General features: G+C 51.6%; 3 protein-coding genes across 9 annotated transcripts in view; 1 reads left to right on the top strand and 2 right to left on the bottom strand.

Moving 5' to 3' along the window:
* KIAA1671 (KIAA1671 ortholog) overlaps positions 1 to 3036 on the bottom strand; it is a 179736-nt gene extending 176700 nt beyond the window's left edge. For all 5 annotated transcript variants that reach the window (XR_008683156.2, XR_008683158.2, XR_008683157.2 and 2 more), the window contains exon 1: positions 2957 to 3036. The gene's annotated coding sequence lies outside the window, so the exon portion shown is untranslated. The remainder of the gene's footprint in view (positions 1 to 2956) is intronic.
* Positions 3037 to 13219: 10183 nt separating this feature from the next.
* LHFPL7 (LHFPL tetraspan subfamily member 7) lies at positions 13220 to 17744 on the top strand. Its single transcript, XM_055405087.2, has 3 exons — positions 13220 to 13420; positions 15204 to 15342; positions 17482 to 17744. Exons 1-3 carry the CDS (start codon positions 13220 to 13222, stop codon positions 17742 to 17744), a joined length of 603 nt encoding a protein of 200 aa, XP_055261062.2.
* Positions 17745 to 22583: 4839 nt separating this feature from the next.
* Positions 22584 to 26190, bottom strand: part of SGSM1 (small G protein signaling modulator 1) — a 71893-nt gene continuing 68286 nt past the window's right edge. For 2 of the 3 annotated variants that reach the window (XM_055404522.2, XM_055404524.2), the window contains one exon: positions 22585 to 24825. In XM_055404522.2, coding sequence (XP_055260497.1) covers positions 24737 to 24825 — 89 coding nt within the window. In that variant the 3' untranslated portion in view covers positions 22585 to 24736. Of the gene's footprint in view, positions 24826 to 26190 lie in introns of all 3 variants that reach the window. The other variant, XR_008683035.2, reaches the window with a different exon arrangement.

Genomic DNA, 26190 nt, shown 5'->3' with positions numbered 1-26190 from the left:
GCTCAACCTCCCTGACTCCAAACATGCACAAGTTGCAAACGGGAAGTGGGTTCAAATCCCTGTTCTGCCACTGGGGGCTGGCAAAGACCTCGCTGCCACACCACTGAGTCATGAATCTGTACATCGGGAAGAACGAGCCCTACCTCCTCCCAAAGGAAGGTGGTGAGGACTCCAGGGTGAAGTCCCGGGAGGACCTGGATGTTTCATGACCCTCCCAGAGCAGGTGGACAACTGATGCACAGGAAGGTGTGCTGAATGGAACGAAACACAGACATTTAAAAAATATTTAGGCCACTTTCCCCGGGGGTTTCGTTCTCCAGACTGACTGCCCGGCCTCCAGAAAGGGTCTTCAACTGAGCAGCTCTCTAAACACAACACCGACCACTGTCTCTTTCCAAGTTCAGTACCGTTGTCACCCCTCACCTGGATTTTCTGAGCAGTCTCCAGCCTCCTGGCACACCCTCAACCAACCTCCCCAAGAGATGGGCAAGCTTCCCAAAACACACATCTGACGCCATCCTTCTCCCCACGAGAAACTTTCACAGTGCCCCACTGCCCTGGAATAAAGTCCAGATCCTTGGGAATAGCTGACCTGGCCGCTGCCAGCTTCTCCTGCCAACACCCCATGCTCCCTCCTCTGTCCAGGCCTTTCTGTTCTCTCTTTACAGCGCATAACACCATCCTCTACCCACTGGTAGACAAGCTCTCCAAGAAAGCTTCCCTGCCTTCCATCCCTCCCCAGGCCAGAAGTCATCAGCCCCTCCTCCCAGACAATTGCCTCTTTTCACATAGACTTTGCCCCTTAAGGGTGTGACCACTAGCCTTCTCTTTGACACACTGTCTTGAAATATTTGTTGAATGAATGAATGCCCTTTTAAAACATTCCCCCTGGGGCTCTCTTTCTGAGTTGGTCAGAGATGTATTCTGGGGGTGCTGAGAGGGGAGAAAGGCTCAGGAAAAGATGGTGGACTATTCTCCTGCCAAGATCAGTCCTGAATAAAAACCAACCCCCAGGACCTTCAAAGCGGGTGGGGCACCTCCAGAATCTGGGGTGAGGGCTGTACGCCCAACATCCAAAATCAGTACAGTTGTCTCTACAACTGCAGGGCAAGTTGATTGCTCATACCAAGATTGCAAGCCAGAAGGACAGAACCTATACTGCCCTGGGTCACGTCATTTCCAGTGTCCTCCACATAGCAGGCACTCAATACACACCCTGGTTGACCAAAGAGCCGCTCGCGTACCCAGACAAGTTACTTCTCTAGGATAATTGCACCCTTGTCAAGCATGCCAATCCTTTCAAAAAAGATTCCCCCTAAAACCACCAGGACCTCAATGAATGTCTGCACAACTCCCTCTGGAACTGTCCCAGGGGTGAGATGCCAGTGTCTGGGGGTGAATGCATGTTTGTCCAGGAGCTCTGATGCATTAGCAAAGGAAAAGCTGGGCCAAAGAAGAAGTCTTGTCCAAATGGCCAGGTTACTGATTAGCCAAACCCTAGAGCTTCTCTCTGCAAGGGGGATCAGAGGGGCAATTAAACCCCTTTGGAAGAAAGACCAAGATAAATATCTCTCTAATCTAAAAAGAGAGCAAGTTGAGTTTCTTGAGCCTTCCTTCAGATACCCTAGGGGAGGCGGCAGGGGATGAGACCAGGGGGAGGAGAGGCCACAGAAAGAGAGTCCACTAGTATTTACACAGCCCACACCTGCTTCAAACCTTTTGTACGATTACTCCCGCCAGTCGGAAAGGGAGGGCTGCAACCCCACCCCCACTCCACTGTGCCCCGAAGGGAGATCTGGGCTCAGAGATGTTAAGCGTTTTCTCCAAGGTCACAAAAAAGCTACAAAGAAAAATCACTTTCTTCGTGCAACAGGTACAGTCCTTTCCTTTCTAAAAGGTAGTGGCAGTTCCTGGCCGGAGAAAGTTCAGTCCCGCGGGCAGGAAGCCCTGGCCACCCAGGTGGCGCGCGCAGGTCATACGCCCGCGCCACTACGGACCCGCCAAGGACCAGCGGAGAAGCAGGGTTTCAGGGAGCGGCGCCCCGGGTACGCGCCGGGTGCTTGCTAGGAGGGTGTGGAAAGGTCGGGCTCGGGTCGGGGGTCAACACGTCGCTTCCCTTCCCCAGGGCCCCGCCTGTGGCCCTAGGCGGCGGCGCCAGCGGGGTGTGAGCCAGCCGAGCCTGCCGGGGAGCAGGGGGATTGAGACTTAATCCCATCAGGGAGCCTCTGCCGTGGGAAGGCGCGCGGAGGGGTGCGCAGGCCGGGTGGGGAGGGCGCGTCCGGAGCCCGCGGGGCCCGGCGCGCCGCTCTCTCCACCGCCCCCGCTGCCCGCAGGAGCCCTTCGCCTCCCGCTCCGCCTCGATCCGCACCCCCGCTTCCCAGTGTCCACCTCCTGGGCCTCCAACCCGCACGGTCGTCCAGATCCTAGCAGTCACAGGCTGAGTAGCCCGGATCTCAAACGATCCCCCAGTTCCCGGCCGCCAGGTCTCCTCTCGGAATCACTCCCAAGGCTCGGACCGGTGGGGGGCAGGGGAGAGGGATCAACTAGCTCCCAGTTTCCAATCACCGTCCACAGTCACCCCAGGTTGGGGACCCAATGGGACCCCGGGTCACCGGCGCCCGATCCACTCCGGGTCTACTCGCAGGTCTCCAGCCGAGTGGCGCGGGATCTACTGGCTGCCCAGTGCTGGATCTTCCCGCGAAATCCACTTCCAAGTCTGGAGAGACAGACCTTCCGGCTCTCAAGTCGGGATGCCCCCTCCCCGCAGATCCAGAGCCCAAGGAGATTCACCAGGTCCCCACCTCTTCCCCGGCTAACTTTGTCAACTTTTCTCCGGGGGCCTCGGAGGAGCAGAAACTTGGCAGCCACCGCCGGCCACCGCCTCCTCTATCCCCTCACAGGCCGGGGACGGGACTGATGGCCGGCCCCGATCCGCCGCGGCCGCCGCGCAACCTACCCTAGAGCCGCCGCAGCCGCCGGTCCGCGCCGCGCCGCCACCTGCCCGCAGCCCGCGGCACCTGCCTGCGCCGCCCGCGGCCCGGCGCAGCCTAGCCTGCTGGGGGCGGGGCCTCGGACGGGGACGCGCCCCCCGTCGCCATGGGAACCGCGGCCGGCGGCGCCTGCGCGGAGGGCCCCGGGGCGGAGCTCGGCCCGCGGACTCGAGCTCTCGCTCGGCGCCGGGACCGGGGGGACGGTCCGGCAGGTCAGAGGTCGCGAGTTTCCCCCGAAACTCTTCCCGGAAGCGCTCCCGGCCCTTGAGTCCCGACCCTGCCTCGCCCGACTCGGATTATTTGTTCGTGATGCCTGCTTGCGTTGCCGGGGTTAGCCCCCGGCTCTGGCCGGGAATCATCCGCAACACACCCGGCGAAGCGCAGCCTGGGGTCTGCGCCCGAGAGCCTAGTGCAACCTGGGAACTCAGGAGGCGCTCTGGAGAGCCTCGCCCATTGAATCGTTCAGGCTACGGGCGCCTGGAGCGAGCCCGGCCTGTGCGTAGCGCTCGCGCCTCCTCGCGGCGAGCGGGGGAATGGCACCCGGGGCGGCTCATTTCCGCTGGGGCTTCTTCAGTGTGCCATCCCTGCGGCCTTATGTTGAAGTGGGGGATGAAGGGTGAGCCGAATAGAGGCTTTTTGGACAAGCTGAGAGAATCGTAGGAAGTCTCTCCTGAACGAGAAAATGTCTGTTTTGCTATCCTTTACTCATTTCACTCCATAGGTTTCTATTCAGCACCTACAGTATGCTGGATGCCAGGGACCCATCATACTGGTGAGGACTTCACCATACTGGTGATACAGACAAAATACAGCTAGCAAGATACAGACTCTCATAGAGCTTACAGACACTGTAAACAATATTTGCACAAATAAGCTGAATTGCATTTGGGACTCGTGCTTCCTTCCTTAGGAAGGCAATGTATGGAGACAATAACTAAAAAACTAAGTCAGTTAGACCTCAGTGAAGTCAAAGAGAAAAAAGAATGTAATGCTGTTTGGCTCCAGGAGATCTGGCAGGGAGCTCCCTTATCTGTCCTCCTCTCAGTGTGTGTGTGTGTGTGTGTGTGTGTAAGGAGAAGGGACTCTTGTTACAAGAGATATCCATTGTTTCTTTTAATCTGCACTTTTGGAGCAAGGATCAGCACCTCTGTATCTTATCGAGGAGCATTCTGAGGCTCCCTAGGAGACTTGTCCATAGTGATGGAACCCAGAAATGGTGAGGCAGTGGCTCTATGACGTCTTGCAGCTTAGAATGATCTCCTGTATCAGCTGGATGTCTGGAGAACCGTCGTCAATAGGATCCAACTCAGTGGCTTTTAAAATACGACTACCAGGCGCTTCCCTGGATGTGCAGTTGCTGGGACTCTGTGTTCCCCCTACTCCCAGCCCTGGCTTTTCTCTTCCCAAGGAGGGGGGACAGTGCCATTCAGGGCATTTCCCAGGACCCCTTCCTTCTCTTCAATCCCTGGTCTAGGAACTAGGTCCCACATGCCGTAACTAAGGGTTTGCATGCTGCAACTAAAAAAAGATCCTGCATACTACAACTGGTAATTCTGCATGCCGCAACTAAGACCTTGTACAGCCAAATACATAATTATTTTAAAAAATAAATAAAAAGTAAATATGACAACCATGCCCAGGGTGGTGTCTTTGAGGTAGGGAGAATAGTTGGATTGAAAGTAAAAATGCCTCAAAATCCACCTTTAAAGTAGGGTTTTTCCATTACGTGTGTATTATATCAGCAAAGGCAAATCCCTGTTTACTGTTTGGTGCCCTTTCTAGAACTTCTGGAAGCAAGAGCTTTTGTCTCTTTAGTTCAGTCCTGATTCTCAGTGCCTAGGGCAGGGCTTGGCAAACAGTATGTAGTCAGAAAATACTGTGCTTAATTGGATTAAACGCATGAATAACCAACAGTCTTTATAATAGAGTACTGCCTGCCACCTCTCCCCCCTAACCTTATGAGAACTTCTTGTCTCTCTGGGCAAATCTCAATTCACCAGAACGTGTGGGTTGAGGGTTCTGTTGAAACTGGATGTCTCTCAGCTGCCCATTCAGCATAGTCCTCCATCTTGGCATCTCCTCTCTATCCCAGAACTTAAGCGGGGGGAAGAGAGAAGACAGTCCTTTTCCTGCCACTCGTCACAGAAACCCCAAACCCAGATGTGGCCCCAGCCCTGGCCAGTCCACTCCCAACTCTGCAGCCCAAGAAGTGCCAAGCCCACCCCCAGTGTCAGTGCTTCTACCTGCATCGAGCTTTGAGGTGGGGGGGCGGCCCCAAAATGCCGAACTACAACTCCCAGAGTCCTCCCGGCCCAGGAGGGGCGGGACTTCCTGGCTCAGCCCCACCTTAGCAGATTCTCCTTGCATTCCTGTCTTCCCTCCCAGGTGAGAGGCTGCCAGCCAGCACACGCCCTGACCAAAGAGGTGTCAGGTGGTACATTGTTTCCAGAGCCAACACCCCGCCCCTTACTCCCAGTCCTGGCTTTTCTCTTCCCAAGGAGAGAAGACAGTGCCTCCCAGGGACTTTCCCAGGACTCCTTCTTCCTCTGCCAACATCTACCCCCTCCTCGAGAAAGTCTGTCTTGATGTGGCAGCTCTGTCCAACAGAACTTTCTGCAGTGACGGGGATGGTCTATATCGGCACTGTCCAACGTTAACCACAGATGACTACTGAACACTTACATTTCAGCCAGTGTGACCGAGGAGCTAAATTTTTAGTTGTATTTAATTTTAATTAAATAGCCATACATGTGGAGAAGGCAATGGCAAGCCACTCCAGTACTCTTGCCTAGAAAATCCCATGGACTGAGGAGCCTGCTAGGCTGCAGTCCATGGGGTCGCTACGAGTCAGACATGACTGAGCGACTTCACTTTCACTTTTCACTTTCACACATTGGAGAAGAAAATGGCAACCCACTCCAGTGTTCTTGCCTGGAGAATCCCAGGGATGGGGGAGCCTGGTGGGCTGCCGTCTTTGGGGTCACACAGAGTCGGACACGACTGAAGTGAATTAGCAGCAGCAGCAGCAGCCATACATGGCTACATCTATCTACCACATTGAACAGGATAGCTCTAGAACTCACACACTCCCTGGCAAAGACCATATTCACATATTTTCATTGGTGCATATTCATTTTGTTTCTCTTGTAACATGCCTGCTTCTTGAGACTGAGAGCCAGTGTGTTCTTTGAAATGTTTTCTCTCAACACCAGGCCTTTGCCCATGCCATGGCCTCTGTCTGAACACTGTGCCCTCGACTTGCCCATCATCTGTAGCTACTATGTGTCCTTCAGATCTTAGCTTTAATGTCAACTCCTCCGAGAAGCCATCCCTGACTACCATCCCTGACCCCCATGCCAAAGCCTCTGAATATTGTAGCCCCAGCTGGGCACTGATGACCCTGTTGTATAATTGTTCAATTACTTCTCTGTCTCACTTTCTAGACTGTGAGCTCCTTGGGAGCAAACACTAGCATAATATCTGAAACAGAGTTGACCCTCAATAAATACTCATGAGGTTCAATATTGAATAAATGTTTTCACATAATACAGTCCCGTGCCCCATTCACAGAAACTATACTAATGAAAGATGTCATTTATTGAGCTGAGTACTTTGCCTGTACTATCTCATTAAACGTCACAACAGTCCTGTAAGAGATGCTCTATTATCTCCTTTTCACAGGTAAGGGATCTGAAGCTCAGAGAGGTTAAATAAATCATGCAAAGTCTCGCAGCTAAGATCACAGCCTGGGTTCCCTAGAAAACAGAGCCTGAGGCAAGATTAACAAACTAATGCCTTATTGGGGATGTAATCCCAGCTTAACGAGAGTGAAGGAAAAGGGACTGTGAGACTGAGAAGGAGGGAGGGCAAATGTAAGACGTTCTTGACTGAATTGGCCACAGCTTTCCAAGAAAATGCGATCAGGAGTTCCACCACTCAGGGCATCTCTGGGGGAAGCCACGTGAAATATGCAGGGATGAAGGGCAAGAACTTCATCTGCTGGCCTGTCCCGTTTCCTCTCTGCTATCAGTGACCACTGGACCCAACCACTCCTCACGTGTGGGCTGTGTTACTGACGCCTCCAGGCAGCCATGAGGAAACCAGCTCTACACCCAGAAGTTCACCCGAGTTTAGAAGAGGAGGCACCAGACCCCTATCCCCAAGCCCCGGCCTCAGATCCGGTCAGGTCGGCTTGGACCACAGCTGGGGCTGTTGGGAGATCAAGCCACGACTCAGGCCTCATCACCACAGGCTGAGCTTGCCAAGTGGCTGCAGCAGTCAGTCTGACCCAGGCCGCCTGCGGGGGGAGGCGAGCGGAGGCTGGATGGCGCCCAGCGCTGCTGGGTGGCTGGGAAGGACACAGCTAAGCACACTTGAGAAGGTGCAGCAATCACGCCTGACAGAGATCAGACTGGGATTCAGATCCAGTGGAGACTAACCCCGAAGCCCTTCCACAAATACTGACTCAAAGAAAAAAGAGAATAAATATATCACTGCGTGAGTTGGGTGGGGGAACCCTGGCAACCATCTCTCCAAAACCTTGGTGTATTCCAGCCGCCCTCATTTCACAGTGGGAAGACTAAGGCCCAGTAAAGCAGAGAGGCTCTCACTAAGGCCACACTAAGCGTAGGTGGCAGAGCTGGGACTTGAGTCTCGTTCTCAATCCTCCTGTGCCCCGTGTGTCTCACCGGTCATGTCAGGATTTATGGCCCCAGAGCGACGCCTCTGTTCTCACCTGCCCCCATCCTCTGTAACAGCACCCCAGTTTCCCTCCTAGAAACCACCCCACACCCCACCTTTAGTTCATGTGGTTCCAGTGTGGTGGACCTCAGGACATGCCCGCTCTCATCCCCAGTCTCCCACTCTCAACCCCTAACCCCTGAGCCCAGGTCCTAGGTCCGGCCAATCAGAGGATCCCATTTCCTTGGCCACAATGTTTGGTTCATGGATGGGACCCATGTCTGTCCAGTGAGAGTTAATCACAGGAATTGCAGCCAGGGTGTGTGAAGAAGAGCTTTCTTTCCTCCGGGGTTGCTACGCCTGGAGGCACCAGAAGCCAACACTGTGAGAGAGAATCTGCCTGAGAGTGAACCTGACTCGGCAGGAAACAGAGCTGAGAGATGGCGAGAAAGAAGGGGTGGGGGGGGGCCACTGCTTGTTCGCCTGGAGCCAGCTGTGCCTGAAGCCACACCACAGGATTTTCAGTCATGTAAGCCAATACATTTCTCATTTCTTGTTAAGCCGGTTGGAGTCACACTTCCATCATTTACAGCAAAAGACAAGACAAGCACCTACTGGATAAAGACTTTTCAGATCTGGAACCTACTCTCTGGAAGTTCACAGCCTGCAGGGTCGATATGCAGATCCCAGAGAAATATCCCTCAATTAGAATTACCAAGGCAGAAAGGCAGAGAGCACAATGGCAAGAATTTCAACACCTGGCGTTAATCTTGGTTAATCCCTATTCACACCTTCTCCTACCCAGGAAACACCACACCCTCACCCCATTCTGATCTGCGGCTGGCTTTTCTCTCTTTGCCCAGCCCACCCAGCAGCCCAGTGACAGGCTGTCGGTCTAAGAAACTGGGAAGGAAAACACACACAGACCAGCTTATCGCACACCTGGGCTTTGTTCACCAGCCTGACTGTTTCCTTCGAACAGAAGGACACCTGTTACCAGGTCACAGACTTACGTTCAAAACTGGAGCCTGAGAAGTAGCCATGTTGGAGGGTCTTGACCTGAAGTAGGTGAGTCTGGAGAGAAGACGGAGGTGAGGTCAAGACTGGGGGGAGAGGAAAGTATTGTCCGGGAGCTATAATGAGCTTTAAGGGTCCCGAGCCCCTGAAATTACAGTAGTGTGTGTGTGTGCAAGTAAGTCTGCATAAAGAATGCAGCCATGCTTTTAAATCATATGTTCAGAGGACTCCATTACCTCCAAAAGGTTAAGTCCCCCTGGTCTAGGATGTAACCATCCTTCTGGGGGGTAGATGTTTTAGTCTATTCAGGCTGCTATAAAGTGGCTTATAACCGACTGAAATTTATTTCCGTCAGTTCCAGAGGCTAGGAATTCCAACCGCAGGCAGATTTTGGTGCTTAGTGAGAGCCCGCTTCCTGGCATACAGATGGCTGTCTTCTTGCTACATCCTCACGCAGCAGAAGGGGTGAGGGTGGTCTCTGGGGTCTCTTTTCTAAGCCTCATGGAAGCTCCACCCACATGACCTCACCCCCTCCTGAAGGCTCACCTTTTTACAGCCTCACCGCTGGGGGTAGAATTTCAACATATAAATTCGGAGGCACACAAACATTCAGTCCACTGCAACGGGGAGACAAAAGCTTGGAGTCATTACGTTACACCACAGTTTAACCCTGTGCACACGGCTGACTTGTACCACAGCTGGCAACACAGCAGCAGTGGGGGCTGAGGTGGCTGGGAGGATGAGACAAGGGATACAGGTCAGCGTCCTGCCTGAACCCTGACTTGAGCATCTTCAGATTTCAGCCTGGATGTCCACCTGACCCCCAGGTTCCCCTGCTCTGAGCCTGCCCCTGACATTGTCCTGGGCTTTCCCTTGGTGTGACGCTGTGTCTGTTTGCATCTGTTGATTGATGGCTTGGTGAAATACACATCTCAGACTTCACTTGGGCTACACCATGCTCAGAGAGCTTCCCTTCTCCTAACAAACCGGCCCCTCCCACAGCTTCCCTGTCTCAAGTAAGGACAGCTCGCCCGTCCCAGGTGCCAAGGTCAAAAGCCCTGGCGGCATCTTGGCCTCCCCACCGTCCCTCACACTCCAAGTCCAGGCCATAAGCAAATCCGGTTGGCTGGAGCTACCTCTGACCTTCAACAGAGATCCCAAAGCTACCCCTGCCCTCCCTGTCTCTTCTCTGTCCGATCCACTGAACGTCTCTCACCTGACCCACTGAAACTGCTTCCTGGTTCCTTCTCCCTTGCCCTCTCTTCTGCCTCTTCTCCACCCAGCAGCCAGAGCTGACCTTTTCAAAACACTGAGACAAGTCATGTCCCACCTCTGTTCAAGACCACCCACAGACTCCCCACCTAACTCAGAAATTAAAAGCCAAAGATCTGTCATTGCCTGCAAAGCCTCCCGCTCTCCCCGCTTCCTCATTCCTTCCCGACACCGGGGCCTCTTTGCTTCCTGCAACATGCCAAGTACATGCTCGCCTCAGGGCCTTTGCACCTGCTCTGCCCTCTGCCTGGAATATCCCCCCCCCATAGATCCACACGGCTTCCTCCCTCAGCTCCTGCTCAGAGGTCACCTTCTCATGAGGCTTTCCATGACCCTTCCCTGTTCACTCACCATCTCCCTTGCTGGCTTCAGTTTTCTCTGTGGCACTTATTTACATCAGGCATCCTTTTGTTTTGGCCTTGTCCACTGCATATGAGACCTTAGCTCCCTGACCAGGGATCAAACCTGTGCCCCCAGCAACGGAAGTACAGAGCCCCAGGGCACTAGACCTCTGGAGAAGTCCCTACATCAGGCATCTTACATACTGACCTATTTCCTTATTGTTTCTGTCTCTCTCACGGGACTGTAAGCTCCATGAGGACAGTAGTTTTTGTCTGTTTTCCCCACGACTAAATCCCCAGCACTAGAATAGTTCTTAGAACATAGGAGATACTCAGTAAATCTGTTGAGTGGATGGACGGATGGACCATATTGTTCTCTCTCGTTTCCCTGTCTTGCCTTCCAAACCCTAAGTTCCTCGAGGGCAGGTGCTATGTTTTGTTCCCTGCCATATCTATGAAGGTCACACAGGGCTGGGCACAGAAAAGCTGAATGAATGAATGGTCAGCTCCTTCCAGTTGATGGATGAGTACACATGGAAGCCCAAATGAGAAAGGGACCCAGTAAGGACACAGAGAGACACTAGTGGCCACCTCTAAACTCCCAAGTCCCGGGTCCCCTCCTGCCATGGCTGTCTATGGCTCCCCTGAGCCCATCCAGGCTTCCTGGCTGGAGCAGGGGAGAAGGCTGACCAAACTTTAACCCTGGGTAGCCCCTGAAAAACGCTGGGGTATTCGACTTTAAACAAGTTCCTTAATACCACTCTGGGTTTAGGGCTCAGAGTCAGCAGTCCCATTCCCTGAGTCTGAGACCCCAGTCCGCTGCTCACTTCCTGAGGCTTCATTTTGTCATCTGTAAAATGGGAACTCAGATTAGAGTAGTACCTACCCTACCATGGCGGAACCGTGAGGCTTAAACTGAATGAGGCCTGAAAGAGTTTGGAATGGGCCTTGCTGAAGAACTGTCAGCTGCCTTGGACAGCAAAGCGCCGAGCTGGAGGAGAAAACATCCAATCCCTTTCAAGTTTCCCTTAGGTGAATTCCAGCTAATTGGAACCCGGCTGGATGTGGTTTCGGGTTATAATGCCTCATTTAAGTTTCTGGGCACCTGGATGGTTGGTGTGATTTTCCCAGGTGACACTAAGCATATTATCTGGAGAACAAAACTCCTTTCAAGGTCAGAAATGCCTGGAGAGGCACTGGGGCAGCCAGAGAGAGGCAAAATCGCGGGCCTCAGTCCGCTCTGGGCTCCCCAGCTTCCTGGCTGGAATTACACCCCTCGGATTCCTGCCAACCCCAAAGCTGAGGCTGATTTCAGTGTAGGGAAAAAAAAAACCAAAAATCAAACCACCCTCCCTCTCCTCAAGGCACTGCATCTCACTTGCTGGCTGGCTGCCACGAGGCTTTTCTAAGCTTGGGAATAAAATGTGTGTGCCACCTGACCCCGACCTCCCTTCTCAGGCTTAGCTCAGCCCCCTCTCCCTGCAACACAATGGCATCTGACCCCCAAGAACCTTCACAACAACCCCGATGTCTCCCTTTCCAGAGAGAGGAGGTGACCTCCCCGAGGCCACCCCAGGGAAACGTGGCGGTTCGTGTGTCTCTTTCTACTCATTGCCCTGCTGAGTGATCGAACCCAGCACTATCTGCCCCCTGGGATTTAGAATCTGCTTTTACAGATGGAGAAACCGAGGCCCAGAGCAACGGGGTAACTTGCTCCAAGTCACACAGCTGGGAAATGCTACAGGGACTGGCTGGCCTCCGAGCCCAGGACTCGGGCCAAGTGTAACGTGCTGGCTGGGCTTAAGGTCCCAAAGTGAAACTCAAGGTTGAAGAGCATTGGTCCTGGAAGGTCCGTGTCGATGTCCTTGGTTGGCTCAGCGACTTCTGACCCCGGGTGCCCCTGGGCTGCCTCAGCCCTTCTGGACATTGCTTCTGACCATCAATGACAACTTTGGCTATTAGCAAATCACCTTCCTGCCTTAGCCTCCTCCTCCAACACTCTATTATTATTTTGGTAAGACCGAACTTGAAAGCGACTCGATTTCTCATTAACATAAATCTAAATGTCAAATAGATAACTAATAAATAGAATAAAACCACTACAACAAATACAAGAAAAGTCCAACCTCATCCCCCAAGTCTCACTAGACGCTGTTGCCTCCTCAAAGCTCCCCATCTTTCAACAGAGGAGACTGACAGATGACTGCAGCTCTTACAGAAACTTTCTCCTTGAAGGGTTGAAGAAGAATTGAAAACTAAATAACTCTTGGTATCTATGATTTAGAGACATTTAAGGATGAGTCCAGGTGCCACCTGACCTCTGTGGCAACACATCAAACAGCAATAAAGCAATGCCACTTATGTACATGAAAAAGACACACAGACTGAACAGTATCGGTTTTGCAAAAATACCTCCAAACAAAAAGATAAACATTAAATAATGGTCAGAGACTGGGAGGAGGTAGCCGATGAGCAGGGTGGTTGCTAGAAACACAGCATCTGTGTGTGATTTTGAGAAAGGTCCCCTCTCTGTGTAGAAGCAGACCTTAGGGACAGTGCAAGGCTTGACAGGCAGAGCGAATGAAGAAAGAAATCAGTGAATGAGTGTGACATGAGGGGGCTTGCGTGGACCAGTGATGTTCATTTCCCAGGAGGGCTGGTGTGTGCCAAAGTCTGTGTAAGCACTAATGCTTATTCTAAAATTTGGAGTTTCGACTTCAGAATGTGTTAGGGAAGAGCTCCACCCCAGTTATGAACACCTCCCAGTGCGTCCCAGGCCAGAGCGAGGCTAATAACCTGGGATCCTAAGACAGGATCAGATGCCTGGCTGGTGGGGAAAACGGGGACATCCTTTCCAGAGCCCATTCTCCTCCTTCCACAAATCTTGTCTGTTGACTCCTAGGTCATTGACATGCCCTGATGGTGGGCAGTGTGTGGGCAGCTCTGGGGCTTTCCCTCACCTGCATCTCGGCCGTCAGCCTCATCTCCCCTGCCTGGTTCCAGACCACCACCTTCTCCTTCGGTGTCCTCACCTACTGCTCCTGGCCTCAGGGTGACAGCTGGAACCAGAGCTGTGGGACCTTCCAGTCCCTGGATGATATTCCTGACTTCGCCTGGAAGGTGAGGCGTGGACTTGTCAATTTATTGCAGCTTCGAGGGGTCGGGAACAGGGCATTCTCAAACGTGTCAGCGGAAAAAAAAACAAAAAAAGCCAAGTTCTGCCCACCTCCCTTCCAACCTCTGACTCTGTAGGGGTGGGGTGGGGTCTGGCTATGTGAATTTTAGCAAACACCCAGGGTAATTCTGAGGGCAGCTGCTGGCCCATGCAGTGCCTTTATACAAATTAGGAAACGGTGCCCCTTCCTCAAGACACTATATTGCCATCTGCTGGAGAATTATTATAATCAACATGCATTTCTGTGATGACTCCCAAAGGCATCTCCTAGAGTTGTGCAGTGTACAACCTGTACATGCCTACCTGGCCACCCTCTAAGCACTGCTGGGTTTGAAAGCCACGGCTAAGCTGTCGAAAGTCTCTGTTTTGATGCAAATTACCAATTCAACAATCGGGACAATGGGTCGGGACTCCCAGTTCAGCACCTCCAAGCAAGACTGTGTGTGTGCTTAGTCCAGTCTGACTCTTTTTGGCCCCAGGGACTCTTGTGTCACCTGCACTGGCAGGCAGATTCTTTGCCACTATGCCACCTGGGAAGGCCATCTAAGGAAGATTACACAGCCTTCAAAACCAATTCAAAGGTGCCTCTCTTGGTGACCCTGCTGTATAGCAGGTACTCAGTAAAGAGAAGGTAAGGCGTAAATGCAGATCTTAATTCTATCTCTAGGGCTTAATTAGCTGTGTGCCCTGAGGCAAATTGACTCCAACTCCTTATAATCCAGTTTATATGTAAAACAAAGTACAAAGTATCTTGTATACAGAGTACATCATTCGAAATGCCAAGGCTGGATCAATCAAAAGCTCAAGATTGCCAGGAGAAATATCAACAGCCTCAGATATGCAGATGACACCACCCTTATGGCAGAAAGTGAAAAGGAGCTAAAGAGCCTCTTGATGAGGGTGAAAAAGGAGAGTGAAAAAGCTGGCTTAAAACAACATGAGAAAAACTAAGACCATGGCATCCAGTCCCATCACATCATGGCAAATAGAAGGGGAAAATGTGGAAGCAGTGACAGGTTTATTTTTGGGGGCTCCAAAATCACTTCAGATGGTGACTGCACCCATGAAATTAAAAGACGTTTGCTCCTTGGAAGGAAAGCTATGACAACCTAGACAGCATATTAAAAAGCAGAGACATCACTGGGCTGCCAAAGGTCCATAGAGTCAAAGCTATGGTTTTTCCAGTAGTCATGTATGGATTTGAAAGTTGGACCATAACAAAGAATTGATGCTTTTGAGCTGTGGTGCTGGAGATGACTCTTGCGAGTCCCTTAGACAGTAAGGAGATCAAATCAGCAAATCCTAAAGGAAGTCAACCCTGAATATTCTTTGGAAGGACTGGTGCTGAAGCTGAAGCTCCAATACTTTGGCCACCTGATGTGAAGAGCCGACTCATTGGAAAAGACCCTGATGCTGGGAAAGACTGAGGGCAGGAGGAGAAGGGGACGACAGAGGATGAGATGGTTGGATGGGATCACTGACTCAATGGACATGGGTTTGAGCAAACTCAGGGAGATAATGAAGGACAGGGAAGGCTGGCGTGCTACAGTCCATAGGGTTGCAAAGAGTCAGACACGACTTAGTGACTGAACAATAACAACAAAACAGGGTTAATAATAGCACAGACCTTGCGGGGTTTTGAGGACTCAGCAGCTGATCAGTTAAGCAGAGGGAGTGCATGACTGCCCCACCCCAGTCGACACTGTCCCTCCTCTCTCTTCCTGGCAGGTTTCAGCCGCAATGCTCCTTGGAGGCTGGCTCCTATTGGCTTTCAGTGCAATTCTCCTCCTGTCCTGGGCCCTTGCCCCCAAAGGACTATGCCCACGGAGGGGCAGTGGTCCAGTGCCAGGGGTACAGGCAGCAGCAGGTAAATTTGATGTCACATATAAGTGTTCCAGACATGTTTCTGGAATGAATGGATGATGAGCGAGCCTGTAAGCAGAGACTTGCCTCCTGGTTGAATCTCAGACGTAAGCCCTACGGCTGCAGACTATTCCTGATCCTTTAACTAGCCAGAAATTGGGGGTCGGTATCCTTCACATCTCTCTTGCCCTCATCCAAACCCAGTCCTAACAGTTGTCCTGCTTTGTTTCTCTCCTGTGCGTCCACTCTGCATCACTTTTACCAGGACCACCATATCCAGTTGGGCAGGTTGTGCACTGCACAAGAGCATCCAGCTGAGGATGGGAGGGCTGAGAGCTGCGTTTGCCCAGAAGAACTGTTGTTGATACTGTTGTTTAGTCGCTAAGTTGTGTCCAACACTTCTGTGACCCCATGGGCTGTACCCCGCCAGGTGCCTCTGTCCATGGAATTCTCCCGGCAAGAACACTGGAGTAGGTTGCCATTTCCTTCTCCACGGGACCTTCCCAATCCAGGGATCAAACCCGTATCTTCTGCTTGGCAGGTAGATCATTTATCACTGAGCCACCTCGAAAGCCCCCAGGCCCAGAGGGTTGCTTTTCTCTAATTCACACATCGGCTTTGGATGATCTAGCTCAGGTCTTGGTGCCAACCCTCAACCAATTAATTCTCCACCATCTCCCACCTGGATTAGAGGTGACCACCTCACGCCTCTCTCTGCTGCCACCCTTGTCCCCTAGAGTCTGTTTGCCACACCTTGGCCAAGTGAGACCTGTTAAAACTGAAGTCAGATCAAGCCACCGCGTCAATGACTTCCTGTCACCGATGAGGCTCCACTGAGGCGGCCCTCATTCTCATCTCCTAACTGGCTTCGCCAGGCTCAGCACGCGCCGGCCACACTGGCTTGCTTTCTGTCGCTCGTAAGCACCAAGCTTGTTCCCTCTGCCTGGAATGTTCTGTTCTCAGATCTTCACAGCTTGCTCCTCCCACTTTATTAAGGGCACTGCTCAAACATCTCTCTCAGTGGGGGTCTCCCGTGACCTCAAGGTAAGGGAGCTCCCCTCTCCTTAGAGTCTCCTTCCTCTTGCCTTGCTTTCTGTTTTTCATAGCCTGAAATATCTCATCTGCCTACCTGATTGTTATGTATCTCTTTCCACAAGAACATCAGCTCTGTGAGGTCATGGACACGTCTGCCTTGTCATCACTAGCATCTGACACAGTGCTCCGCACATAGAGCTCACTAGATATTTGTCGAATCCATGAATGGAAACACAGTCCTTGTCATTGGCTTGCACAGTGTCTAGCGGGGGTGGCAGTTATAACTCGGTGGATATTTGGCACAATAGGATGAGCACAGGATGTAAGGAAAAACTGCAAGAGGTACCTGACTCAGTGTTTGGAGGGGGTGTTAAGGAAGGCTTCCTGGAGGAGGCGTCACTGAGATGAATCTGGAAGGATGAGTGGGAAGTTAACCAAATGTGGAAGGGCGTTTCGGGTAATGTGAACATCAGGGGCAAAGGCAGAGAGAGACAAGCGAGCAAGGCACAGTCAAGGAACTCCAAGTGGACAAGTGTGGCTGAAGCGGGGCTGGAGGTCACGTGACTCTCCTGCACTGGGACTGCCTCCAAAGTGTGGAGGTGTCTTGTTCATTTGATCAGTATCGCTAGTGCCTTCCACAGAGCCCCTACAGGTTTGCGGGATGAATACGTGGACGGATGGGTGGGTTGGCGGATGCGTGGAGTGGGGTGTGTAAGTAGGTGGATGGGCTGATGGGTGTCTGGATCAGTGGACATATTACTGAAGAGATGGGTGAATGGCTAGATGGATGGGAAAACGGGTGGAGGGATGGGGGGAATGGGGGGGTCAGGTGGCTGAGTGGGTGGTTGGACAGCTGGATGGATGAGTGAACGGATAGGTAGACAGGAATGGAGAGCACGAGTGGGCTGGAATATGGTTGAAAGGGTGGGTGAGTAGGCGGACAGATGGGTGGAAGGCTACTTGAGTGACAGGTGGATACAAAGATAGATGAGCCAAGGAATAAGTGAAGGGGTGATGGATGATGAGTGAGTGGACGGGAGGACTGGGATGGGAGGTCGGCCCAGAGCCCCATGACCAGCACACCGGCTTTCCTTCCTGCTGTCTCCAGCCATTGCTACCATCATGGGCCTGCTGGTTTTCCCCATCAGCTTGGCCTCGCCATTCGCCAAGGAAGCCTGCGTAGCCTCCTCCATGTACCACGGTGGTCAGTGCCAGCTGGGCTGGGGCTATGTGACCGCCATTCTCAACGCAGTCCTGGCCAGCCTCCTGCCCGTGATCAGGCGGCCCCACGCGACCGAGGTCCAGCGGAGGACCATCTTCTTCTCCAGTGACACTGACAGCATCATCCTTGTGCCAGAAACGACCAAATAAAAATATCTCAGGAGGAGCAAAAAGAGTCCACACCAGAGTTGTATGGAATCACCACACACCCAGGTTCAAATCCCACCTCTGCTGCTTGCTTGCTGTGTGGCCTCAGGCAAATAGCTTCACCTTTCTGGACCTCAGTGGATAACTTCAGTAAAATGGGGCAGGGTTGAAATAATGCCTACCTCGGAGGGCAGTTATGAGAATTAAGATGCTGTGTATAAATAAAGCCCTTAGTATATGTTGCTGCTGCTGCTGCTGCTAAGTCACTTCAGTTGTGTCCGACTCTGTGTGACCCCATAGACAGAAGTCTATCAGGCTCCCCCATCCCTGGGATTCTCCAGGCAAGAACACTGGAGTGGGTTGCCATTTCCTTCTCCAATGTGTGAAAGTGAAAAGTGAAAGTGAAGTCGCTCAGTCGTGTCCGACCCTTAGCGACCCCACGGACTGCAGCCCACCAGGCTCCTCCATCCATGGGATTTTCTAGGCAAGAGTACTGGAGTGGCTTGCCATTGCCTTCTCCGTAGTGTATGTTAGGCAAACTTTAGTTATTATTATTGTAATCCTGACCCCACAGGAGGATTGTGGTGAGCATTAACCTATTCATGAAAAGCGCCTGGGGGCAATTCTGGATCCAGGATCTCACTCAGATACTACACCTTTTAATGGGTATGTCCATATTCTCTCTCTCTTCCCTCCAGTTCTATAACTCCTCCTCCTGGTGAATCTGGAAAGTATTCATTTTCCCATCAATGAGAACGTCCCCTTATAAATGAGAGCTGGTCTAGTGTTGGGGTAGGGATTCGGTGGGGAGTGGGGTCAGGCGTTAAGGACCTGTCTCACCCCTTCATGCAAATAACCCCACTGATGTGAAAACCTCACTGTTACTTGGGGCACACGAGGCCCCTTGAGATCCAGTCCCGACCTCTCTCTTCAGCTTCTTTCTGGTCACCCACCCGACCCCGCGCCTCTCCCTCCGGCCATGCTGACTTCTGAGCCCACAGTCGGTCTCTTCACAGCTCCACACTGTTCCCTCTGCCATGCGGTGCTGGAGTCAGCTTGTTACCTTTGCCGATCATGACCCAGTGCCCTGCTTTGAGAGCAGCACCTTAATCCTCCCTTCGGATATGACCCTCAGCCACTTTCTGACTGCTCCAGGCTTTAAGATGGACAAATAAGGCCTTTTAGCCAATCAGGGATGGTCGGAATGACTGGTTCAGAGATGGGCCTGGGGCCTGTAATAAACCAGCATGGAGGAGAGCAGAGCCACGAGACGGACCCAGATGGAGCGCTAAGGATTTCACTTGATCCAGCCATGCCTGCTCCCCTACCCTCAGGATGCATGGTGACAGGCAGCTCCAGGCTGGCATCCCTCTAGCTTGTGGCTGCACCGGAAGAAAGCCTGAACCACGCTCTTCCCAGGGAAGGAAGCTGATTGGCCAGGACTGGGTCACGTGTCCCCCTGGAGAGAGGGGGCTGTCAGTAATCTAGACTAGAAGGCCATAGTTACAATGTAGGCGATATAGTTTCCCAGAAGATGGGAGAAGTTGCTGGTCCTGGAATGATGCAAGGATGCTGAGCAAGCGAAAAACATTCAATGCCCAACTCCTCTCCTTAAGGGAAACTTTGTTATCCTCATTACACAGAAGTGAAGCCTATAGCTCAGAGAGATAGAGTCAAAGCCCAAAGTCACACAGCTGATTGGTGGCAGAGCTGGGATTTGAATCCAGAGTTGTAAGACTCTGTGATGGAGGCAGAATGACATCTCTGCCCTGACCCAGCTCATCAAACTCTTTTGGCTTTAAACATTCAACTAAGACCATCTGTAAACAACAGTACTATATTATTACAGCAATTCTATAATTTTGAAAAACACATCGGCCACTGAGAATGCAGCCTGCATTCATCTCTCAGAAAATAAGGACTATAATTACTTTTAAAAAGTCAGAATAATGGAATAAGGTAATAGAAAACCTAGGAAGCCACCCCATGGTGTGCAGATGGACTTGAAGACCCCTGGTATGTTTCAAGTGTCATCAGAAGCACGTTGATGGGAGTTAGGCTTGAGTGGGAAGATTTCAGGAACCCTAAGGAGCATCTCCAGTGCAAAAAGCAGCAAGCAGATAGATGCCAACAAGAAGAAGCCCAAACAGCCTCAGGTCACCCACCTGCGCTTGAAATGAGCCGCCTCCTCTGTGTAATAACCTTACAACAGTGCCCTGCCATCCAAGTTCCTTCATCATCTCTCTTGACCACGCAGCATGGCTAGGAGGATCTTAGTTCCTTGACCAGGGATTTAACCTGGGCCCTCGGGCAGTGTGGTGTCCTAACCACTGGACCGCCGGTGAAGTTCATTTTCTGTCTCAACAATTTCAGCAGTGCCAAAGAGAGTGATTCTTCAGCCTATGAAGCAGAAGCATTTTCACAGACACCATCTTTATTTGACAAGAGACAGAGGGCTCTGTCTCATTTTTCTCTTCATCATAAGAAGAGGCACTCTTTGTTTGGAGGAGACCTGCCCCTACTGAGGGAGGCTGGAAACCACTGTGCTCCACAAGTCTGAATAAAGGATGCCAGGAAGAAACCGGAGGAGTCCTGTCTAATGCCCTGATGTAATGGAAAGTCCCCAGGGCACTGCAGGGTTTGGAGGGTCATCTGAATTCTGCTAGGTTGAGTCCGAGGATCTGATTGTGTTCCCTCTAGAGTCTACACCTGTCCTGGGCTCAAGCTCTCAGTGATTCCAGCGGCCTCAAAGCCAGCAGCACAGAGCCCCAAGAGCCCTTCCCCGAGTCAGCAGAACCCAGTGCAAGCTGCGGAGTCGGCGTGGGTTTTGCTCCTGCCAAGAACTGACGGCCTCACCGTACCCCCCTCCAGGGGCTCTGTCACAGCCCGAGAGGGCTCAGAGCTCCTTCCTTCCCCAGTCCTCCTTCAGGAGCTGTATCCTCTCAGGTTTCAAAGTCTCACCTGAGGACCTGAGCAAGAGGTGATGGGAACCAGGGAAACTGAGGTCTCAACCAGGAACTCATTCCCAGCGATGCTCGGGCCAGGGGGTCCCAGTGAAAGGAGGGCCAGGACAATCCACAGCCAAAAAAGTGAAAGCGTTAAGTCACCCAGTCATGTCCAACTCTGTGCGACCCCGCCCACCAGGCTCCTCTGTCCATGGAATTTTCCAGGCAAGAATACTGGAGTGGGTAGTTGTTCCCCTTCTCCAGGGGATCTTCCCAACCCAGGGATCAAACCCGGGTCTCCCACATGGCAGACAGACTCTGTATCATCTGAGCCACCAGGGAATCCACACCCAAGGGAGGCATTACTACCTCCAGTTTCCAAAAAAGGAAACCAAGGCTCAGAGAGGTAAAGTCACTTGCCTAAAATCACATAGCCAGAAGCTGGCAGACTTGGGATCCTAAGTCATCACTCCCCAAACATGTGGACAAAGATACAGAATGTAATTTTAGTTGGTGCACTTAGAAAGTCATTCCCACATCAATCCTGCTTGAAGTCCTTCAAGATGAAAAACTCGTCTGATGCTAGTATGTCTTTAACTTCTCAGACCCTTACTACGTCTCTTAACAGCGAGAGAGCAGGCTTCAGGAAAGCCTTCGGTGGGAAACAGTACTTTGGTAAAATAGTAGTATTCATTTCTACAACCATCTTCTGTTTATGCAAATGATCCTGGCTTGCTCTTAGCTTGAAGTTTAAAAAGTGAGTTGATTCATGGGATCTCGCTAGTGGTCCACTGGCTAGGACTCCATGCTCCCAATGCAGGAAATCCAGGTTTGATCCCTGGTCAGGGAACTAGATCCCACGTGCTGCAACTAAAGATACCAGATGCTTCAACTAAAGATCCCACATTCTGCAACTAAGACCCAGCACGGCCAAATAAATACATAAATAAATGTTGTTTTTTTTAAGCTGAGTTGATTTAAAGAAAACTAGTAAAGGTATAATAGTGCACAGATATGGCCCAAATCATAAAGGGGGATGGCAGGTGACTTGAACTTGAGAGATGCTATCAAAAAACTTGGGGAGAAGACTCATTGACTGATGGATCTAACGTCTCTCAAACTTGAGTATCTTTGAAAAAACAGAAGAGATCTAAACTATTTCCTCCCACTGTCCTTAGCTGTACCCTCACCTCCCTTCCCTGCCAGGCTGCTGGAACTCAGGCCTGGGAGAGGAGGAGGAAGAGGAAACAGGATGGCACACATGGCCACTGGCCCTTCTGAAATGGGATGGTCGGGACCTCCTCAACTCTTTGCAGAAGTGCTTCTCAACTGTCCCCATGGACTCTCCCAGACGCGAAACGGAAAGCTTGAGGTGAAAAGAAAAGGGAGTATGGTTTAGAAGTGAAATGGTGGAGCAGCCAGAGGGGCCTAAACCCAGCATGTTATCCTAGACGGGAACAGCATCATTCAGGTGGAGACATGGGGACAGACAGTATCCACACACTCGAGGCTACAAGGAGCTCCCCGCGCAGAGGGCTCAGGTTCAGTCCCTAGTTGGGGAACCAGACCCCACATGCTGCAGCTAAGAGTTCCCCGTGCCACAACTAAAAAAGACCCAGCACCACAACTGAAGATCCCACGTGCTGCGACTGACCCGGCGCAGCCAGATACACGAATAAATAAGTAAATATTAAAAAAGAATCCGCACTAGCTAAATAAATGGCTGTCTGAAGCCACTAAGATTTGGGGTGGTTTGTTACACAGCATTGCTTGTGGTAACAACTAATACAAAGGATGAGACCAGCTTCACCAACCTTGAACTTTCTGGGGACAGATCAGGCAGCCAGCACGAGAATCTGTCCCTCTCTGGGTCTGGGTCAACTGGGGTGGGGTGGGCTGGGAGGGGTGGGGTATGAGGACACACTCCTCAGAAGCAAACATTTCTTTCTTTCAAATCAAAGAGAAAATCCCCAAACACAGAGGCAAGAAATAACCAAGGTTCACACAATTCTGTTTATATGTATTTTCTCTCCATATAGACACGGCTCTTCAGTAAACAGTAACAAGATATGTTGGCAACACCAAGAAAAGGAGGGCACTCCATAGATAAAGCGACTTCCACGCATCTGATTCGGGGACACAAGGACACACACAACGCACAGAGACCCACGGAAGCACAGGAAGCCAAATAAATAAGCAGTTTCCAATCACAACCACGACGCCCTCGGGAACACCACGAGAAGGCAGAGAAGAGATCTTGTGCTGCACTTTCAGACCAGTCTGTCAAAAAATAAATAATAATCGGAAGGTCTAGGACCTGGGTCTTGCTAAAATAACATCCTCTGGAGTGAAGAGTTGAATGGCGAAATAAAACTCTTACCTAGAGGGAAATGTCATACACGATCACCCGTCTCGGGAAGGCAGAGGGCCAGGGCGAGGAGATGAACCTTGCACAGAGCACTCTTCGGAAGTGAGGTCCATCTCTCATCCATCCCACCCAGGACACACCACTTGGGCAGAAGTTCGGATGTGGCCAAAAGTGCTAGGTCCAAGGGAGGCACCTTCACAAGCACGCCAGGCAGGGGCTGCTCCCCTTCCTGGTTTGCTCAGAATGGGAGGACTGATGCGCCCCCTCTGTCAAGGTTTCAATGTGCTTGGCGAGTCTCCTCTCCTCTCCTAAATCCTACCTGCCATTCTTGGGAAGAGCATCCTTCTTGGCCTCTCTGTTTCTCCTGACTCTGGTCCACTCTCTGAAGCAGAGAAGGGCTGGCATGACTGCTCTCCTGGGAGGACATGTAGGCAGGGTAAACTAGCTCGCCTGGGGTCTGTTTAGGGGGTTGGTGACCCTTTGTGTGAAGACATGGAGGGGACCATTTCCAGACTGGGCTGTGACCCGGATGCCAGTTCATCAGCTCATTTTTTTTTCCCCAAGGAGAACACCTGCCACACCCTACCCTGGCCAACCTCTGTCCTCCTCTCTTCCCTTTGTCCTGAGTAAGCAAGGGCACTTAAGGAAATGCGAGCCTCCTTGAACAAGTGGCTTGCACCAACACACACCTTCCAAGCTTCTGGAACTCTGGACCCAATGTAGGAAGGAGAGGCGAGGTCCTCCCTAGGATGAGAGGAACGGATGTGGACTCTGCCCTGCCCGGAGCAGGGGCTCTGAGCAGGACCATGAAGAGGCCTGTCTCAAGCTTACAGACCCTTCTCACAGCCTTTTGTTGAAAGAAGAAAAAAGTCTCTCCCAGAGCCAGGGGGAGGAGGAAAAGATGAGAAAACACAACTGAAATCCCCGAGCCCAGGAGAGACGTGCAGAGGACTCCATGTGCCTTTTCTAAACGGAGGGAGTCTCAGGACACAGGTGGCTCAGGTACAAAGGAAGTGGGGAGGGAGAAACACTTGCAGTCCCTCCTCCAAGCCAGTGGTTCTCAGACGGGGGGCTACCTGGCAATGTCTGGAGAAGTTCTGGATGTCATAAGGCGGGCAGGCGGGTGCGGCCGGGGGCGGCAGGGGTCAGAGGGTGCTACTGGCATCTAGCAGGGAGAGGCCAGAGATGCTGCTCAACCCCCGACAGTGCACAAGGCAGCATCCTTCATAGAAGAATTCCGTGTCAGCAGCAGTCTGCTCCCAGCCATGTTCTGGAACATCTCCAAAGGCCCCTTCAGAGCTCAGAGGCAGCCCCACAGACCTCTCCTATACCCGTTTCTGAAAAGTTCCCAACCCAAGTCTCATTGGACAAGACAGCTTGGAGGGATGGGAGGGAAAGGGGAGAAGACCATTCTGGAGACCATGAACAAAGATGCTCCTCTGCTCACCAACAACCCCCAACTCCCGCAAGGGAGAAATCCCAGGCTTGGGCGATCTTTGGTCAAACAGGAAAACGTAAGGCTGAACTGAAGGGGCAACCCCTCCACCCCACCTGCCCAGCAGCCAAAGTTGGGGTGCTTTCTCTTTGCACAGAAGTCCATGCTCGGGAACAGACGTCAGGAACTTGCTCCCCGGGCGGCTGGGAGGAGAAGCAGGCAGGACAGGCGGGCGGTGACGCGGCCCTCACTTGTTCTCAATCAGGGTCTGCACCTTGTACACGAGGTCCCGGGCCAGCTTCAGGACCTGTTTGGTGTTGTGTCGCTCGGCCATCTCTGAAAGAGCGGAAGGCAGAATCACATGAGCCTTCTCTTTGTCTGTCCTTGGGCCGCACTTCCAGCAGAGACCCTGAGAGGTCTCTGGGGCACCCCCATCCCCATCATCAACTGGCATCACCCCCAGAGTGGCTCTGGAAGCACAGACTTTGGGGACGGCCTGTGACTCCAGACCTCAGTATCCTCATCTGTGAAATGGGAACCATAACAGTACCTACTTCACAAGGTTACTGTGAGATCAAATGGGACGAAGTGTGTTTGTTTAAAAAATGTGTGTCTGTGTATGTTTAAAAAATGTTAGGTCCTCTCACCATCCTCCAACAGACACATTGACTGGGCACCTTTTAAGAAAGCGAAGCTGGGCACCAGGTGGATGCTTAAAAGGAGGGAGGAAAGGAATCAACAGAAGGCGGTGGGGAGGGGAGCGGGGAAAGCACAAACAGCCATTTTGTCAAGAATAGCACACCATGACCAGCCCTTTGAAGAATAATAATCCTCCATTTAGACATCTGTCATAAAGAAATCATCGGGTAGAAGAGACAGACACTAAAATCACTGTTCCCAAACTGGGTGCCCAGGGCACCGCTGTGAGCTCATGGCCATCTGGGGGGAAAAGGAGCGATCCTCCACATCTGTTGAACACCACATAAACTGCTAACGTGAGTGAGTGAGTTTGCAATTTGCATTCCTATCAATGGCTTTATAGCTCTGCAAAACAACTAAGTTTTCAGCAAGCAGTTGCCATGATAAAAGCAAGTAGCATGTGAAAATCACTATGGAAAAGGAAGTGAAGGTAGTGAGTTCAAACTGATTCCAAGATGTGAGAAGCTGGGCAAAGTCCAACAGGTGAGCACACCCATTAGAAACGACTTATTTAAATACAAAATATATTATTTTCTTTTGACTTACCTGTGCTATTTTTCCAAATGGCTACTAAGTTGTTAGGATAGATATACTTATTAGGTGGTTTGGACTTAATTATTCAATAGTTACTGAATGGTCCGGGATGCCATGAAAATTTCACAGAGACACTAGAGGTGCTATGAACTAAGAAAGTTTGAGAACCTCCAAGCTATGATATGAATTTCTTTGAGTTCTCAATTGCAACCTCAAACTAAAACCAATGTAGATGTTAAACAAGAAAGGATGGTTCGATAAGTTATGAACAGGTGCTTGAGGTATATTCTGCTTTCTCAAAAAATTATTATACGGAAAATGGTTTAAAAATATCAAGTGGAAAAAAGCCTGGATACGACTGGATTCTGTGATGGTTGTTGTTGCTTAGTCACTCAGTCGTGTCCGACTCTTTGCGACCCCATGGACTGTAGCCCACCAGGCTTCTCTGTCCATGGGATTTCCCAGGCA

Source organism: Moschus berezovskii, chromosome 19 (assembly GCF_049115385.1).
Source record: "Moschus berezovskii isolate FMDL1 chromosome 19, NW_MosBer_1.0, whole genome shotgun sequence".
Lineage (NCBI taxonomy): Eukaryota > Metazoa > Chordata > Mammalia > Artiodactyla > Moschidae > Moschus > Moschus berezovskii.
This window is presented reverse-complemented; position numbering and strand designations above follow the sequence as displayed.

Bases quoted from the DNA above. Each gene is read 5' to 3' on its own strand.
- LHFPL7 (XM_055405087.2), top strand. From the start codon at position 13,220: ATGGTGGGCAGTGTGTGGGCAGCTCTGGGGCTTTCCCTCACCTGCATC. The intron at 13,421-15,203 runs GTGAGGCGTGGA...TCTTCCTGGCAG, and splicing joins TTCCTGACTTCGCCTGGAAG to GTTTCAGCCGCAATGCTCCT. The intron at 15,343-17,481 runs GTAAATTTGATG...TGCTGTCTCCAG, and splicing joins AGGGGTACAGGCAGCAGCAG to CCATTGCTACCATCATGGGC.